A 19892-nucleotide genomic window follows, 5' to 3' on the forward strand; every position below is an offset into this window, starting at 1 on the left:
CAGCAAGAGAGAGTTAATGGTTAGAGGTCATTAGCCTTTGGCCTTCATCCATCACTGTGCCACACCTCAGTACCTGACTGTTGGTATGGGACCCCAGCAAATTGCCACTCTTTCCTGTCTATTTTTGTGAGAGTTAGGTGTATCCTATCTCTGACTCACTCTGTCAAATCGTTCTCTGGTTCACTACTTTGTCTGCCCTTCAATTAGAAGTTACTTTCAAACATGGGGTGCTTCCTTCTACAAACTAATTTTACATTCTTTGTTGGGGATTTAAAATGTGCTAAGAGTTAAGCCATACCACAACTAGAAAAGGATTTTTCAGTAAATAACAGAATCTCAGAGTACATAGTGTGATTAAATATCCTGCATAGATATTTCTGGATTTGAATTTTAAAACTATATTCACATTCATCCTCTTATTGTTGGAACTCTTAACCCTGAATATCTCAGTGATGTGGAAAAAAAGAGGTGATACATAGTAATGTGGAACAATTATGGTCTTCAAGAGACACAATGAATTTTCTCCAATGGAAGACCCTGGATGTGCCAACCACTGCAAGGCAGGTCTCATGTTCAGGAGTAGTTATGTAGCAAAGTGGAAGAATACACAATATTGATATACATAATTTTATGTGGTCATAGTTTGGTGAGTTTTGTTTTGCTTTGTTTTTCTTTCCTGTGCCATTGTACTTTTTTCTAGTTTTTTTGTAGTTGTTGTTTTATTGGGATTTTGATTTGTTCTTTGAGAAAGAGCATAAATTTTGGTGGCCAGGGAAGACAAGAGGATCTAGACAGACTTAGGGGAGGGGAAGAATATGATCAAAATATATTCAAAGTTTAAAAATTGTTTTAAATATAACAAAACATTTTATATTAAAGTATAATAAAAATAAAAATAAGAGTTGAATGAAATAAAATAGAGCAAGAGTTCAAAAGAGAGAGGGGGGAGAGAGAGAGAGAGAGACACTTTGCTTTGCACTCTCTAAAAGCATAGTAGTTCTTGATTGTTACAAGACACAGATGCACAGATGTCCTGCTTAAATCTATCATCTGGATGCTAATGCTGAATGTCATGAATTGACTGTCTTCCCTCCTCCCATGTCTCCTCTACAGACACCTTTTTCTGTTTGCAGTCAAAGTTGTCCACTTGGATTTAGGAAATCACCTGTTGAAGGGAAACCATTCTGTTGTTTTGATTGTCTCCCATGTCCAGATGGAGAGATTGCAAATGAAACAGGTATTTACAAAATGAATATGACTGTGGACATTTTTGGAAATGATTCTGAATATAAAAAAAATCTAGAAATCATTCTGGATATGGAAATTTTGAGAAATGATTCTGAATGTGGGAATGATTCACAACAGTACAGGTGTGAGTAACTCTAAGCGTGAAGACACAGTGACAATTATATAGCTAACACCTAGTTCTTGCTGGATGGAGGTTACACACAATTTCAATCCCAGCAATCCGTAGGTGGATCTCTGAGTTCAAGGCCAGCCTGGTCTACAGAATGAGTTACAGGACAGCCAGCACTGTACAGAGAAACCATGTCTTCAAAAACAGACAAACAAAATCTTGATTTTACCCAATCATTTATTTACTGTAGTTTATCTGTTTGTTTTATTGGCTATGCTGCATGTATTAGTCTCAGTCTCATGGGCTATAGCAATCCTCCAGTCTCAGTGTCCTGGGTAACTAAGACCACAGGAGTATACTCCTGCCTCTGGCCCTGCTTTGTCTTCTGCACATCTGCATTGAGTTTAGTTTTATTTCTTTGTACCCCTGCTTTTCACTAATCGTTCTATTACAGCTGTAGCAGTATTCGTGAGTACAGTTAGCACTCTCTGTATACTGCAAGCAGTGCTCTGTGAGTACCCTAAACTATGAGATTCATGACAAAGTGTGACCTTATTTCATGCTTACAATAAACACTAATTATAACCAACATTTTACACACAAGGAAATTAAACTTCAGAGAAAATATATAAGTTGCCCATGATCATACAACCTAGAGAGAACTGAGATTAAAATATATACTTGTCAAAAGAGAGCAACTGCTATAAACATTGTTACCAGAGTGTCATTGATGGCAGACACAGCACTCTTTTTCTGGTACCCTGGGACCTATTTGAGACCTTTTCTATGGTGAATAGTAGAAGCTCCATGGCTAAATAAGTACTTGCTATATGGCATTTCCTTTGAAATTAATTTGATTCATGTGGGAGCTCTCATTATGCTTTCTCTGGTACTGTGAGCTAGCATGAGGCCACTGTACAACCATGCACTGAGAGATCCCAGAGAATGAATGATGTGCAATTGTGAGTGATGTGCAGGGCTGTAAGTGAGGTGCAGGGCTGTGAGTGATGTATGAGGGAGGATGTTCCACCCATGGTATTCTGACTGCCCAGCTATCACTTCTTCCTTAAATTGATTCTAATTGCAAAACCTCCCCAGAGCACAACAGCAATGCTTTTGAGTCCTGACTTCACATCTAACATCTGTTTTGGATCAGGTATTTTGCCATACTCATTTTAATTTCCTGAATGAAACCTTTATCTATAAACACTGGTTAAAATAAGGTCCTTTTCTTTTTTGGTGGCAAAGTAGTGATAGGCCAGACTAACTACCTCCTGATTTCTGGGCTTGCAGACAAGCATCACCAAGCTCCGGATATTAATTAATTAATTAATTTATTTATTTATTGTTAACCTTTATTTTGCTCTTTTGTAAATTTCACACCATACACCCTAATTTCACTCATCTCTCCATCCTTTTGCAATACTCTCTGCCCCAACAGAGAAAGAAGAGCTCATTGCAGAAGCTGAAATATTACAGTGGGTTCCATGTTAGACCCTTATGTCCACACTTCTTTGCTTGCCAATGTGCTTTGCTTTCGATGCTCATTGCAAATACTTGTTGGTCTGCTATGAACCCCTGGCTTCTGCTACTCTATGGTTACTAAAACCTCACTCTTGAATATTCTGTTGTTGTCCTATGTCACAGAGATCTTGTAGTTTTAGATATGTAGTACTGGACCCTTTATGCACTCCAGCAGTTTTTAATAGTGTAGATGTTGGGATGGACCAATTCAAAGACCTGGATCCTTGCCTGAGACGTACCTGAGCTTGTCAGCCCACTGGCTTTCCTGCCTTTATGCTCTCAGGTCCAGTTCCCAAAAAACCCCTGATTCCAAAGGCACCTCTACCCTGCTGCTCAGGTGGGGTACAAGGACTGTTCTCCTGAGTGTTGCAGCTGGTGAGGGACATGTCCAATTGTCCCACTCCCATAATTTCAGGGCCAGCTCTTCTGTCTGCCATAGATGGCAAGGCACTAGGGAGGGAAGGAGGCAGTCTATCCTTGGTCAGCACCAATGGCCAGTAGATAAGAGGCAGGGATGGTTCTCCCACACTGATGTCCTTTGGGCTGGCTCACCTGCAACCATCCCATCCAGGGTCAGCTCTACTGTGCTGACCAGGTAAGGTTTATGGCCCGTTCTCCCAAATTCTGCAGTACGTAAGGGGCAGGTACAGCTCTCCCAAGTTACAAGGGGCAAAGAGGAAGGCATCTCTCCCCCACCCATGTCACTGCCAGTCAAGTGCCTGACCAGCTATCCTTTGCTCAGGCCCTTGGGGATGGCTTACATGCCCTCAGGCTTTAAGGTCAGGTCTATTGTGCTGCTCAGGGGATGTTCGGGACTCATTCTCTTGAGTCCTGCAGCTGGCAAAGGGCTTATATCAAGCCCATACCTTATTTGTCCTGAGCAATATCTTCTGAGGATTGTCTGTCTTGACCTGGCTACAGCCAGGAGCCCTCAGTCCCACAAAGACTTCTTCTAATCTGTGGCTTGCTCATGGACCTCACGGTCATTGGGGTCTATGCTGCACCAGACTGGTGGTCATCTCATGTTCTTTATCCAGGGAGTGCTGAGCTACTACTCATTCAGATGTTCCTAGGTCAGAACACTGTGGATAGACATAGCCTCTCTCCTGCCAATTACTGACATACGTGTGACACAGCAGCTACACCTGCAACACTTCTAGGAGCAGTCCCTGCTCAGTATTCTTACCAACTTCAAATACAACCTGATTTTCTTTTCTTTTTTGGGGGGGGTTGCTTTGTTTTTTAGAAAAGTAATACATTGGCATTGATAGATAAACATGAAAGAAATTATATCCACACTGATACTTAGGAAAACCACCTGTTTAATGTGTCTTTAGTTTTGCCTAATATGCTTCTGGCAATCTTTCCCTCTTCACCCCATAGCAGTACTTTCTAAGCCATCAACAGACGACTTAATGTTTAAGTATATACGAATCTCAGTGAATCTCCTTTCCTTCAAATCTAACATCTGCCAAGTATAACATTACCTTTGTACGTCAACACTTACCACATTTCATAATCTGAAACAACAATTTTGATGCTATGTCTACAGATATTGAATTTTACAAGAGCACTTTGCAAATATACAAGTTTTTATTTACTGAGAATCAGGGTTTTAATACAGTGGTAAAATCCTGTTGTAATAAATATCCTGGAAAAATATTTCTATCATCATCCTGCATTTAGCACTTTTTTTTGTGCTGGGAATTGGACCTAAAGCCTTATATATGCTAGGCATGTGCTCTGGACTCAGCTGCTTCCACAGATCATGCAATTATCACCATGAAAATATTTCATTACATGGACTAAATTCAATGAGGCCTCACCATACACCTTTGAAAATGCATTCATACTGGGTTCTATGGCCCAATGTGTTTCATATACTCCATTATATGCTTTTTAGAGTATTTGATCTATTCCCTTGTGATGAGAGAACTGAGTGAACCAGAGCCAGGCTGACTCCATGACAGGCTTCAAACTGGCAGTTTGGGGGACTAGCCCAAGTTTCAGTTTCTCAGAACTGGAAAAGGAAGAACAAATCAATTCCAGATAAGAAACAAACAAGCAAACAAACAAACAACACCCCCAACAACAACAAAAACAACAACAACAACAACAAAAACAAAAAACACCCATCAGGGGCAGCCAACCAGGAAACTTCCCCACCACCTAGCAGACAGCCAGTCAGGAGCTGTACTACCTAACTTGAGCCATATGTATGTATATGTGTATATCTATCTCTATCTCTATATCTATATCATCTATATATTTTCCAGTAAAAGTCCCCCCAATTCCCATTTACAAATGTGCCCACACTCCTAGAGATGGAGCCAAGCATTCAAAGGTAAAATCACCTAATTCTACCATACAGGGTTTAATGTGACCCTTAAAGTTCATACCTGTGTCTTCCACCCTGAATTATGGTAGACCCTGACATTCAGGCTCTCTGTAGAGTAAATGCTCTTTATTGTTGCATACTATTTGATTCTGGAGTATCATGTTTTGTCAATCATAGACCCTTACATTTGGGGGCTTGTCTGGGATTTGCTGAAGACCCCTCACCCAAATAGTTCAGTTTTTTTCCTTCTTCTTTTCCAATTGGTAAGTGCCCAGTTGTCTGTTGTCTGTCTCTTTGTTAGTGTTTTGGGTTTAATCTGGAGGCCAAGAGTGGCAAAGAAGATGACTATTCTGTTATACAACAAGGGGCTGTGGAGGATGCTCCTGAAGCTCCCTATCTTGAGGAACTTGCTAGTTCTTATCTGATTTCTGAATCAGCTGTGGTTCTATGGGCTTTTCATGTGCAGGAATGAAGACAGTCTAAAACAGCCTTCTTTTTATTTTTCTTTTCATTTTTCCAGAAATATCACTTGTGTCTGCCTGTGTGTATTCTGTTTGTGCTTTTTATCTTCTTGTAAAATTTTTTCTTTGAAATCTAAGATGAGACTGATAGAGATCACTCCACTGAGCTTAGTCCTAAACCATTTTATGGAGTTATGGATGACTCATGTCTGGTTGTTTATTCTGGCAAACTAAAAATCCTTTGCAGAAATAAATGGCCCACTTATAAAGCAGGATGATCCAAGGAAGAAACTTTTGAAATGTGATTTTATTCTTTATTTCTAAGTTCTCTCTAACAGTTTTCTATGAAATATCTCTAAGAAAGTTCTTCTAAAATGTTCTTCTCTGGAATGTTCTTCTTCAGTTCTTTAAGGAAAAGGGGATTTCTTCTCTCACTGTCCTCAGCACTTATACATCTTTCAGAATACACGATCACATGGTAAAAAGTTCACCACAAGTATACACATGAATTTAAATCATAAATTGAGTAATAAGCTTACAACAGAAAATTTTTATATGTGTATCCACTAAGAATATTTATGTAGCTAAACATTCATCATCTAATACTAGCTCTACAGGTTCACTGAAAGTTAAAAACTATAATTTTTATAACTAAGGCATTAGTGAAGTTTTATATAGATAAACCCAGTCAGTAACTTATCTTCTTTTTCTGCACCTATAGGAAATTATTAGTTCCCTGTTTATGGTCTTTGATTTATTGTTTTACAATCTCTTGGAATGTGCTCTAAGTTCTAGATGCATACTTATCTCAAAATCAATTAACTTGGTACACTTCAAGAATTGCAGAGTTCTAATTTTGGTTTTGAATCAGAATAGCAGTCCTATTATAAGTGATCTTAACAATTGCTAATATAATTTTATGAATTCTTATAGGATCATCATTAGAAATTATAAAATCATCTATTTGTCTATATAGGATCACTACAAGACAGTGCATCTTCATTGTTCTGTAGAGATCTGCTCAAAAGTGTGGGCTAATACTTAGTATGCTAAATATATAGCATAGTAATAGCATGAATATTTCCTAAAATGTAATCTTGGCCTTGCCTAGAGCAGCAAATCTGTCCATGGTGTAACTATCTCAGGAAGATTAACAGCTAGATTCTAGCTTCTCCTTGATGGCTCCTTGCTTATAGGTCATTGTCTATGAGCCCAAGGGCCACAGATCACAACATGGCAGTGCATGGTCAAAAAGGACCCTGTTTGGTTGAATCTCCTTTTGTCATCATCTGCACTGCTCCCAACCTTCCTTCTTCTTCAGGAGATTCTACCTTGAACCCCTACTGACTTGCTTCCTCACTTTGCACCTCAGGAGGATTTCAGTCCTTCTTATATCATTATTCTTACCACTGCTGCCCTTGCTCTACCAGCAAAGGCAGAGGAAGTAGCAGCTCCTGACTCCCCTGACACTCCTCACTCCACTTGGACTCCACTTCACATTTGGGCCTTTACTGCCCAGAGGGCTGACTCTACTATAACCTAATCCTTACAGTCTGCAGGACCTACAGATGTGCAGAGGAGACACTTCATGATTTGTCTGCCATTTCCTTGTAGGAATATTTATAATTGAAAGTTGCAAAACCCAAAATTTTCAGAAAGACACTCATTATTTATAGGTCTTTTAGATTCAGTCATGCTAACTCACTGGCCCACCTGACATGACAGTTGGCAATTGCTCCAGGTCCTCTTCACAACAAAAATAAGGAAAAAGGTTTAACCATGGGAGCTGCCTAGAGATTGGTTCCAGGAGCAAATGGAATGCACACTAAAGTCCAGCATGATAGTGATGCAGCCTTCTCCTTAGCTCAACCTAACTAGGATTATAAGACTGATAAATGTAAGGAGAGGCTCTGGGTCTAGTGCCAGAATTTGATGGGGTGTCTCTGAGAAGCCACTTAATGGTAATCCAGGTGATGCAGAGAAAAAATGAGAGCCCCAAAGAATATCTAAAAGGACTTTTTGAAGTCTATATGAGGCTACAAGAGGACAGGAAGATGAACTAAAATGGAACACTAAAGTAGACATGACTTTTAAAAAAATTTTTTTAAAGTCATGCTGCAATTATGGCTCTGGGCTTCCTGTACCTGTACATACAATTAAACCTGTATGTGGATGGAAAAAGGGGATAGCAAAAGAAATGCTCACCGAATTTTTGAGTCCATGAAAGAGACCATTGGCTTAATTATCTAAAAAGCTGGAACCAGTGGCCCAAGGATGGTCAACCGGCCTCCAGATCATAGCTGCCACTGCCCTGATGGTCAAGGATGCTGACAAGGTTACTATAGGATAGAAACGTGTTAGTAACACCCTTCAGTGCTATTGAGGGAACCATCAGGAATTCACCCATCCAATGGCTGTCCAATGTCAGAGCAGTACACTTTTAACACTTTCAGGCTCTACTTTTAAATCTTCTTTGCATGATATATACCCTACATCTTCCATAAATCCAGCTACTTGGCTACCTGACCCATCCTTAGATATGTAACATGATTCCAGTTTTGGGGGCATGTCCAGAACATTAGGCTGGAGTTTTTTTACATATCCTGGTCTAATACCAAATGGCATCTACTTCACAGATGGGAGAAACTTCATCAAAAATACAACTAAGAGTGTGGTGGTGGGTGGGGCTCTTTGTAGACTTGGACTCTGCTGTTTCAACAACTACTATTTTGCAGCCAGAAACATCAGCCCAAAAGGCTGAGTTGAAAGCTTTAATTCAGACTTTAAAATTGTTACAGGAGACTATAGCCAACAGTTATACTTGACAACAGATATGTCTTTGCCATGGTTCATATACAGGGGTCTATATATCAAGACAGGATTATTGACTGCTTCAAAAACAGACATCAACACTAAGAAAAAATACTTGCTTTTCTCCAGGCATTATGACTTCCTCTCAAAATAGCCATAATCTATTGCACTGGGAACACACACACACACACACACACACACACACACACACACACACACACACCATACAGCACTACACACAAAAAATAGCTCAAGGCTTCATCTACTGGGTCCCCTAGTCCCTTTAAAATCTTATTTTATGTTGCTAGTAAAATTTCAGCACTCTCATGTCTTCCTTATCCTTAACCACCTTGTAACCCCTGAAACTAAGCTGTACAGAAAGAGGAAAACAGGCTACAGGATGGGATACATGTTTTGTTTGTGGACTGAGAGGATATATAAGAGGAGAGGACTCTTTTGGAGGAATTCTGTTCACTGTCTGACTGGTTGTTAGATAGGGTATGCATTGAACCCAATAAAGTCCTAGCAAGACCAGATCCCAGCCCTTGACCACACCTATTCCCATTCCCACCCTAAACCAAGAGACAATTTCACTGACATCCTGCTCCAACAAAACCTACTTCACCACGTGAACCAACACCCCTATAATTGTTACAAGCTTCTTTCCAGGTAATAATTTCCTCTCATCCAGATTTGACACTGGACTGTTGGTTATGCTTAATGCCTAACCCCTATACTATGATGGAAAGGCTGTTCCTGGAAAGTATTTGCAGACAACAGATAGTGCTCATGGAGATGGCAACAATCAGAATGAATTGTTGAACCTCCAGTCAAGAGAGACAATGCCTTTATATTGAAAATCAGAAACCTCTAGAACATTCATTCCTCTGCACTTCCATTGTAATGTCTGCCAATATAGAGTATGGGTACCTGTTGCCTCCAGAGGATGCTTGGTGGGCCTATACACCAGGACCCAGCCCTTGTATTCATACCTTAGTCCTAAATATATCATCTGATTTCTGTATCCTGGTACAGCTAGTACCCTGAATAACTTAATACACACAGGAAGCTATTCAGAATCAATATGACCAAGGGAAAAGGGTTGCTGTGAATGCTGTGTCTTTCCACCCTGTTTGGTATAGGAGGAAATGGAGCAGCTGGCACTGGAGCTTCAGCACTAATACTGCAAGACAAGAATTACTGAACCTTATGCATTACAATAAGTAGTGATGTGAGAGAAATTGAAAATCTATTAACACTGTCCAAGATGCTTTCTTCTCTAGATAAAGTAGCTTTACAAAACAGAAGAGGCTTAAAATTATTATATTTTCAGAATGTAACTTATGTGTGTATAGCTCTAGGAGAAAAATGCTGTGTTTTGCCTGATCATATTAGAGTAGTCAGAAAAACTATAAATCAGTTTGAAAACAAATTAAGTGATAGAAAATTAGAAGAACAACAAAAAAATGAACAAAAAATGAATCTCAGGACTGGTATGAATCCCTTTTTAATTGGTTACCTTGGTTGGTCACGCTTTTCTTGGTTTTGACTGTCCCTGATTTGTGGACCCTATAGAATTACCGCTATAATCAAGTTTGTTAGAGAAAAATTACCACTATTCAATAAATGGTTTTCAAACAGTAATACCAGACCCTAAAATCATCTCTCAAGATTCAAGATGGCCTAGTACTCAAAAGGAAAGCATTTGTTGTTTTCTTTTCATTGTATCAAATATGTTACTAATAATACTAAAAACAAAAAATTAAGAAATTCATATTTTGAAATTTTTACAGGGTCACAACATTAAATGGTTTAAAATCACTGGCTATTAAAGTCCTTCCCCTCTTTTCAGTTTGCCTAAACTCTGACAAGGCACCAGTAACCCAAAGCTAGAAAAGAGTTCTCTCGGTCAAGCACTCTGATGATTTGTTTTTTGCTATTTTTTATTGGATTTTTATTTACATTTCTAATATTATTCCCTTTCCTGGTTTCCTGTCCATAAGCCCCCTATTCCCTCCACATCCCTTTCTTCTATGAGGTTGTTCCCTTCCCCATCAACCCCCACAATACTACCCCCTGGAAATTCCCTTATACTGGGGGTCCAACCTTGGCAGGACCAAGGGCTTCTCTTTTCCGTTGGTTCCCAACAAGGTCATCTTCTGCTACATATGCAGTTGGAGCCATGGGCAGTCCATGTATAGTCTTTGGGTAGTGGTTTAGTCCCTGGAAGCTTTGATTGGTTGGCATTATTGTTCTATGGGGTTGCAAGCCCCTTCAGCTCTTTCAATCATTTCTCTAATTCCTCTAATGGGGATCTTATTCTCAATTCAGTGGTTTGCTGCTAGCATTCACCTCTGTATTTGACATGTTCTGGCTGTGTCTCTCATGAGAGATCTATACCCAGTTACTAGACTAATTTCCAGAATGCAATCCCACCAACAATGGAGGAGTGTACCTCTTTCTCCACATCATCACCAGCATTTGCTGTCACCTGAGTTTTTGATCTTAGCCATTCTCACTGGTATGAGGTGGAATCTCAGTGTTATTTTGAATTGCATTTCCCTGACGACTAAAGATGTTGAACATTTCTTTAGGTACTTCTCAGTCATTTGATTTTCCTCAACTGAGAATTCTTTGTTTAACTCTGTACACCATTTTTAGTAAGGTTATTTGGTTCTCTGGAAAATTGGACATTCCACTAACTGAGGATCCAGCTATACCTCTCCTGGGCATATAACCAAAAGATGCTCCAACATACAGCAAAGACACATGCTCCACTATGTTCATAGCAGCCTTATTTCTAATAGCTAGAAGCTGGAAAGAACACCAGATGCCCTTCAACAGACGAATGGATACAGAAAATGTGGTACATCTGTACAATGGAGTACTACTCAGCTATCAAAAACAACGACTTCATGAAATTCACAGGCAAATGGATTGAACTAGAAAATATCATCTTGAGTGAGGTAACCCCATCACAGAAATACACACATGATATGCACTCACAGACCTCATGAAGCTCAAGAAGAAGGGTGACCAAAATGCAGATGCTTCATTCCTTCTTAAAAGGGGAACAAAAATATCCATAGGAGAGGATATGGAGGCAAAGTTTAGAGCAGAGACTGAAGGAACGTCTATTCAGTGTCTGCTCCTCATGTGGCCTATATCTATATACAGACACCAAAACTAAATAAGATTGATGAAGCACTCTGCTCTTTTAACCATTTCCTGTCCTGATACTGGCTTCAGGCCAAACTAAACTATACTGGTAACTATTATGTTCTGTTATGTAAGTCTCTTTATGGAGTATGCTTTGGGGTTAAAATTTTTTATCTCAATATTGAAAGACCTTCAATTCAAAACTGATTTTTAAGACTCAAAATACAATAGGAATTGAAAGTTAGGCCAAAAAGTGATGTAGTTAATTATAAATTGAAACTTTATTTAGTCTCCTGTTTTGTGTTTGCAAGGTACAGTTTAAAACAGATAATTAAAACAGACAAAGATTGTTAAGTCAGATATTCTAGATACATACTGGTCCTGAAACCAACCAGTGATCTGCTAAATATGGCATTTAATATCTTTAAACTTACTTTAAGAGACAGAGACTACTAATACCTAATAACACTGCTCCTAACCCCAAGGTCTCCAAGAAGGAAAGGACACAATGAGGTTGTGGTATGCTAACCACTAGGTTTAACTGCCTCAATGCTTCCTCTGATGGCAGGACCTAGTTTAAACAGTAAACAAAGAGAATTGATTGACCTCCAGGTATGTGTGTGTGTGTGTATGTATGTATAATGTATACATGTATAAACCTGGAAAATTGATTGACAAACTGAGGTCATTTCTCCCAAGTTTCTTTACCTCAGGAGGGATACTCAGATTTGCTAGGCCTGGCAGCTGAAGATTGATCCTACCTAGAGACCTGTGTCCCCAAGGAAGCCATCAACATCACAGAAGCCTAAAGGGATGGCCATCAGAGTAATATATATTCAGTTAATTGCAATCTATTCTTCTTCAATTTCTCTGAATTTGTTGATGGCTACTGATAGTTTCACATCTGGACAACAGGCAACTAGCTTCTTACATCAAGATAATCCACTACTGTGCAAGTTTATTGGTTAATTGGATAATGAGTTTAAACCACTAGGTCTCTTTTTTAAAAGGGCAGACATGTTTGTTTTTCTAACAGGCTCCAAATTAAAATATAAACAGGTTTCAGAAGTGGCTTTTTACTGTTCCTTTATTTATCATGATCAAATGTGATTTTAAATCTAGATCTTGCTTTTCTGGTGTGTTTGGATATTCAGTGTTTGCTTTGGTGGGGGAATTGGTCTCTGATGATGCCATGTAGTCTTGGTTTCTGTTGCTTGGGTTCCTCCGCTTGCCTCTAGCCATCAGGTTGTCTTTGGTGTTACCTTGTTCTGCTATTTCTGACAGTGGCTAGACCGTCCTATAGGCCTGTGTGTCAGGAGTGCTGTAGACCTGTTTTCCTGTTTTCTTTCAGCCAGTTATGAGAACAGAGTTTTCTGCTTTCGGGCATGTAGTTTTTCCTGTCTACTGATCTTCAGCTGTTCCTGTGGGCCTGTGTCCTGAGTCCACCAGGCAGGTCGCTTGGAGCAGAAAAGCTAGTCATAACTGTGGTCCTGTGGCTCAAGTTGCTTATAGGGGGCTGCTTTTGAGCTCTCCATGAGGGCGGCAACCAGGAGGGCCTGTGCTGCCTTTTCCTGGAGCCCCCATTCACTGGCATCCCAGATGGCATTAGGTGTTTTCCTCTGGAGTCAGAAATGTGGGCAGAGTGTAGTCTCTTCTGGCTTCCCAGGCGTGTCTGCCCCTCTGAAGGTTTAGCTCTCCCTCCCATGGGATTTGGGAGAACTGTTGACTGATTCGCTTCAGGTCCGGGCGGTGTCTGGACTGCCTATTTAAACTTTTTTGCAATAACTGTTCTCAGTAACGACAATTCGTGTCTCTGATGAGTGTTTAAATAAAAAAAAATATAAAGTCTATACAAATTTGAAATGTTCTAACGTATATATTATATTAGAATATTAGAATATTATACATACACAGACACACAGACACACACACAGACACACACACACACAGACACACACACAGACACACACACACACACACACACACACACACACATATATATATATATATTCCTGAGGATATAAAAGCTTAAGTAAATTCTCAGGGTCAGAAAATTATTTAAGGTATATAAGTGTCAGTTAGAGAAATAGAAAATGATTTAACATAGCTACAAAATAAAAAAAAGTTTCAGATTTTCTCGCTCATCTATGCTATTATATACTGACTTCAAACGTTCAAAATTTTAACATTGATCACTGAAATTATGAGAAGCAAATGGAGCATTAGCTGCTTATAATTCAGCCAGAAGCTCAAGGTTTTAAATTCCCTTTAGTTGTCACCTAAATATAGACTTAATGATGTTTCTCATCATGTTAAAAAATCAGTGTTCAATCTGTATTTAGCGCTCTCAACTAAAATGAAAAAAGGTGTGCCAGTCATTATAAAAATTATAGTTTTGCAAGATATCAAAGACATGTCTATTCCTGTTGTCTTAAAGATATCTGTTAATCTTTTTATCTAAACTACAGATTTCAATGCAATGATAAATAGTAAGGAATATCCTCTTGTAACTAAAAATCACACAAGTTTCAGGAAATCAAGAAGTAATAAAATTTGGATCTACTTACCATAGACCAGATGTACTTCAGACGAGTGTTCCTCCCTGTTTTTGAGAATAAAAATTTTCCATTGGCTGTGTAGTTTTCTAACCTTCCCCAATTTCTAAGAATAAACTTAATTTCTGTCTCTAGTTTATATTTATCTCAGCAGGTTTTCATCTCATTGATGGAAGACCAGCGGGGTGGGAAGACCCCTACTCAAATCTCGAGATGACGCAACCCCCAAGAACTCACGAGAAACCGGTCTTGATGTAATGAACAAGAGGTGTATTTGAGAAACCAGAGCTCTGGGGATGACACGTATCTCACACAGGAGACAGAGGAGTCGACCCAGAGCCCAATTAGGGGAAGGTATTTATAGGGAAAATTACATAGGTAGCTGGCAACAGTTACACAAAGCAAAGCAATTTCACTAGTTTGTTTACATTGGTGCACATGATCTAGCTTGGGCTCAGTCCAACTCCAGGCCACCCTGCCTCTGGGGCGAGCTGACCCCAACTCTTTTTCCTCAGGATTGGTAAGTCAGGCCTTATCGAGGCCAGATGTCTTATGTCGAGTCAGGCCTTAATGAGGCCAGATGGCTTATGATCAGCCAGGCCTTATTGAGGCTGGATGGCTTATGTTCATCCAGGCCTTATCAAGGCCGGATGGTTTATGCTGAGCTAGGCCTTATCGAGGTCAGGTGGTCTATGGCTGGACTACTTCCCCATAACATGTGATGTTATTCTTTTGTGAGGTGCACTGGCCCTCACAGCGAGGATAGTGGGGGACAGTTTAAAAATCTTTATTCTTTCACTGACATTGAAGAACAAACAACCTGAAGATTGCAAACTGCTGAATGCTAACTTATTAAAAACTGACATTAACCAGCCCAAGCCATATGATGTTTGCCTATCTTTCATTTGGATCGCTGAACCAGATGCTTCTAATAAATGCTCCATTGCCCAGCCTTTGACTAGCATTTCAGCCTCCTGGGCCTCCAAGAAACAATGTCCTAAAATCATTTATTAAAAAATCATATATATAACATCCATTAGCCCACTTTACAGGCTGTGAAGCTAAGACAAAAAGGCCCTTATTTTCAACCATAACATATGATTTCTAGGTCACAGTTGGCACTCGGCTAATGACTAAGATCTTGGGGAAAAATCCTGATCAACAAATGATTTGATTGAATTACAATTCAGAGTAGGGAATAGGAAGGCAGAATTAACCAGAGCCAGACTGACTCCATGACAGGCTGGGAGACTAGGAACAAGTTTCTGTTCCCAGAACTGGAAAGGTCCTTCAATTCAAGGGAAGCTCAGACCTCAGAGGCAGTCAATTAGAGTTGTAGAAGATAAACCACCACCTAGCTTGAACCAATTATAGTTAATCATCAAAAGTCCCCAGATTCCCCCAGAGTCTTAACTGATCACAAAGGCATCCATAACTCTCTGGAGATGGAGCCAACCAATGAAGGAAAAGAAAGGTAAAAAATCACCAATTCCTACCATAACAGGCTTTAAATTGACCCTGCAGAGTCCACATGTCTCTCTTTCTCCCTGAAACATGGTAGACCCCTACAGGTAGGGTCTCTGCAAAATAAATGCTCTTTGTTGTTGCATGCTATTTGAGTCTGGGGTACCATTCTTCACAAATCATGGACTCTTACAATAGTAGTTCAACTAGTTATATTTCCTGTGTAACACTTTTCTTCAAATTACCAGTATCTAGCTGCTTATGTCAAAGGATATATTCTTCAAAATCAAAAGGGAAAGTGAGCAGAACTGATAACCAAGCACATTGACTTTGGATAATAACTATGAAATAATCACTACCCCAGAAAAACGACCTGTATATACCACTGCAATGAACTTGTTTGAACCACTCTTAGGAAGATAAATTAATGGCATAGAGTGATAAATATTTTACTGGTATTTTTAGAATTTTTGTCTGACCTGTAAACTAATAGTTAAATATGTAATTGTTTTCATTTATCCATTCATTTGTTCCTTCCTTTCTCTCCTCTTCTTTTGAGACAAGGCCTCACTTTGAAATTCTGTCTGGCCTGAAATGTGGTATGTAGACTAGGCTGGCTAGCAATCTTTTGCTTTCTGTCTTCTGAGTACTAGAGTTACAGGTGTTCAGTGCTGTGACTTGTAGTAATTATTGTCCTAATTAAAGATGGGTCTGATGTAAGTGTCCTTCAGAGTGAATGAAGTCTAAGTTTAGCAAATAAAACTTCCCATTCCACTGTATTTCTCTTAAATATTCAAAGACCTCTACCTACACCTTCTTTTAAAAAGATACTATGGGAAGAGATTTATTGAATTTTTCTCTAAAATTACAGAAAACTCAAATAATATAAATATATGTAATAAACATACATTGAAAATCAAGTGCAAAATTATTTCTTCTTTAATAAACTTCTAATCAGAATGCAAATAAGGATTTTAAGAAACTTACAAAAACAAGCATTTATTATCTAAGAAAATTCTATTCCCCTCTAGAATATATTCACTTCCACATATCTTCTAAAACAATGATTTGGTGAAATCAAAATGAAAGAAATAAAAGAATATGACATAATTCTTAAACATAGATGTCATTTAATGCTGGGAAGTTTTACTTTCTATGTTTTTTACAATAACAAGCAAGAGGTCCCAGGGATAAGAGCTCCAGAGAAGATTGTGAACTACTAAATGGAGAGGTTGTAAAGCTAGAGAGTGACATCTGCAATCAGGAAGCAGGAGTCAAGAGACATGACAGGGACCTTGAGCACATAAACTCACAGAGGCACCAGATCAAGACAGACAAAGTCTCAGGATGAATCAGGGATGCCCTCATAATGTCCCAGCCCTAACAAAGAGCTATTGACAACGGTGGGTTAAAAAAAGAGGAAGAAAAGTTTGGAGGAAAACTTTTGAGAGGGAGAGAGGAGTTGCAGGGGGAAGAAATTAGTGGTAGATGTGGTCAAAACACATGATATGTATATGAAGTTCTCAAGTAATAAAAATGAAGAAAATAAATAAGAACAAGAACAACAAGAACAAGAACAAACAAACAAACAAACAACAACAACAACATCAACAACAAAATCCTAAAACCTTGAAGGTGCATTTTTCTCTTCCTTTCATATCTAATCAAATATACTTTTCATATTGTCTGATTTCCCTTCAATATCTTTCTAGGTTTCTGATTCACTCATATTATTCAAGTCTACTCATTTTCTGAATATTTTATGGATCCCAAAGTATATATATTTTTCTATAATGAAAGAAAAGTTAGCTACTTCATCTATTGTTTTCAATATGTCTCTGCCTCAGTGAATGTAACCAGGGATATCGCCTTCAGAATTTAGCAATGGCTGTGCTGAAAATATATGTCCCATATGTACATCTGGACAGTGACATATAGAATGAAATAAATCACCTGCCTCCTTTTCAGATATGGATCAATGCATCAAGTGTCCTGAAGATCAATATCCCAATAAGCAGAGGAATTGGTGTCTCCCTAAAATTACAGCATTTTTGTCCCATGAAGATACTCTAGGAGCAGTTTTGGTTTCCGTGGCAATTAGCTTATCTGTCTTTTCAGCCATGATTTTAGGATTATTTATCTGCTATCGGGACACACCCATTGTCAGAGCAAATAACAGAAATCTCAGTTATCTCCTCCTGGTTTCTCTAATGCTCTGCTTCTTTTGCTCATTAATATTCATTGGCCAACCTAGAACAGTCACTTGTGTCTTAAGACAAACAATTTTTGGGGTTGTATTTTCCATTGCCATTTCTGCTATCTTGGCAAAGACCTTCATTGTAGTTGTGGCCTTCAAGGCCATCAAACCAGGAAGCACCTTACAAACATGGATGGTGACCCGATTTTCAAATGCCATAGTCTGCTGTGGTTCCATCATTCAAGTGTGCATCTGTGCAGTCTGGCTGGGAACGTATCCCCCTTTCCCTGATGTCGACATGCAGTCAGAGTTTGGGCAAATCATCCTCTGGTGTAATGAGGGCTCCACCCTTGCCTTCTATTGTGTTCTGGGGTACTTGGGCTTTCTGGCCAGTCTCAGCTTGCTTATTGCTTTTCTGGCTAGAAGGCTACCAGACACCTTCAATGAGGCAAAAACAATCACATTCAGCATGCTGGTTTTCTGCAGTGTGTGGATTTCTTTTGTACCCACTTACCTGAGCTCCAAAGGCAAAACCATGGTTGCTGTGGAAATTCTCGCAATTCTGGCTTCCAGTGCTGGCTTACTGGGCTGTATATTTCTTCCCAAATGCTTTGTGATCCTACTGAGATCAGGTGGCCTTCCAAGAAAGAAGTTCTCTATATGACTTCCTCCTTAAGGCAAAGGAATATCTTGTGGTTTTTATGAAATGAACCATGTAGAAATAACAATTCTAGAGTAGTATGTATTCGATGCATCCCACTAAACAATAGCAACTGCTATGTAATTAAGTTTCCCTGCTATGGTTGGAGACAACCATTTACAGTGAACAAAGTCATCACAGTTAGTTGCCAACTAGAGGTGACTTTCTGAGAGTTTCTTTAAATCACAGTTTTCTCGTTATTTATAATATAATGTAACAAGACTAGAAAAGCTTAAGGATGAGAATGAGTGTAAACCTACACCATTTGTGTGGAAACAAAAGTAACAGATGATTAAAAATGTGCTTCCTCTCTGTTATTCTTATACTGGCCGACTCTTTATATTCAAAAAAATATATACAAATTAATATTAAAGTAACCATGAGTTCTGCTGTAGAAAACTCATTGACTCTGCTTCTCTCCTTTGAAAGCCTCACAGGCAAAACAATATAGCATGTAAGTTTCAGAGTCTCAGGAATGTTTTGTGCTCTTCTCTCTGCTCAGGTGGAACAACATGGATGAGAGTTTAAGTAGAGTCCCAGGGGAGACACAGACATGTCTACCCTGAGGATATCTAACACATTAGTGGATACATTGAGTCACATGAGTGAGAACAAACGGTCTTCATGGGAAATGCTGTTCTCTTCTAGAGTAGGGAGTTTCATATTGTCTTCCACAGAATCACCTAGTAAAAGCTGATATCATTTATATCTGTTGGATTCTATTCTCCAGGAGTGACTGTGTCTGAAAGTAGATTTAGGTGAAGAGACAAGGTAAAAGGCCAGAGATTCAAAAGGAATTGGAGAACCATGGTATTGGGTGTCCTAGGACATGTAGCTTTTCAGGTATTTGCATTTTTCTAGCAAAGAATTTGCTTTAAACATGGTTGCCAGAACACATCAACACAAACTCAAATTATACTTCCAACATTGGTAACAGTCACTGCTGAAGTATGGCAGTCCTGATCAAAAACATTCTCAATCAGACAACAAAAGGAGATCAAAGGGATACAGATTGGAAAAGAAGAAGTCAAAATATGACTATTTGCAAATGATATGATAATATATTTAAGTGATCCCAAAAGTCCCACCAGAGAACTACTAAACCTGATAAACACCTTCAGCAAAGTGCCTGGGTATAAAATTAACTCAAATAAGTCAGTAGCCTTCCTCTACATAAAAGAGAAACAAGCTGAGAAAGAAATTAGGGAAACAACATCCTTCACAATAGTCCCAAATAATATGAAATACCTCAGTGTGACTTTAACCAAGCAAGTGAAAGATCTGTATGATAAGAACTTCAAGCCTCTGAAGAAAGAAATTAAAAAA

At 39.0% G+C, this 19892-nt stretch overlaps 1 protein-coding gene and 1 non-coding gene across 2 annotated transcripts in view; one reads left to right on the plus strand and one right to left on the minus strand.

Annotated features, from left to right (window-relative positions):
- LOC116903300 (vomeronasal type-2 receptor 26-like) overlaps positions 1–18530 on the plus strand; it is a 39423-nt gene extending 20893 nt beyond the window's left edge. Inside the window, exons 5-6 of the mRNA XM_032905723.1 lie at positions 1114–1237; positions 17638–18530. Of these exons, the coding sequence (XP_032761614.1) occupies positions 1114–1237; positions 17638–18530 (1017 nt within the window). The remainder of the gene's footprint in view (positions 1–1113; positions 1238–17637) is intronic.
- On the minus strand, positions 3921–4048 carry LOC116904732. Its single transcript, XR_004388422.1, has one exon. It is a non-coding gene; the product is annotated as a small nucleolar RNA SNORA17 (small nucleolar RNA).
- Positions 18531–19892: the final 1362 nt, after the last annotated feature.

This window comes from Rattus rattus, chromosome 6, assembly GCF_011064425.1.
Source record: "Rattus rattus isolate New Zealand chromosome 6, Rrattus_CSIRO_v1, whole genome shotgun sequence".
NCBI classification, from domain to species: domain Eukaryota; kingdom Metazoa; phylum Chordata; class Mammalia; order Rodentia; family Muridae; genus Rattus; species Rattus rattus.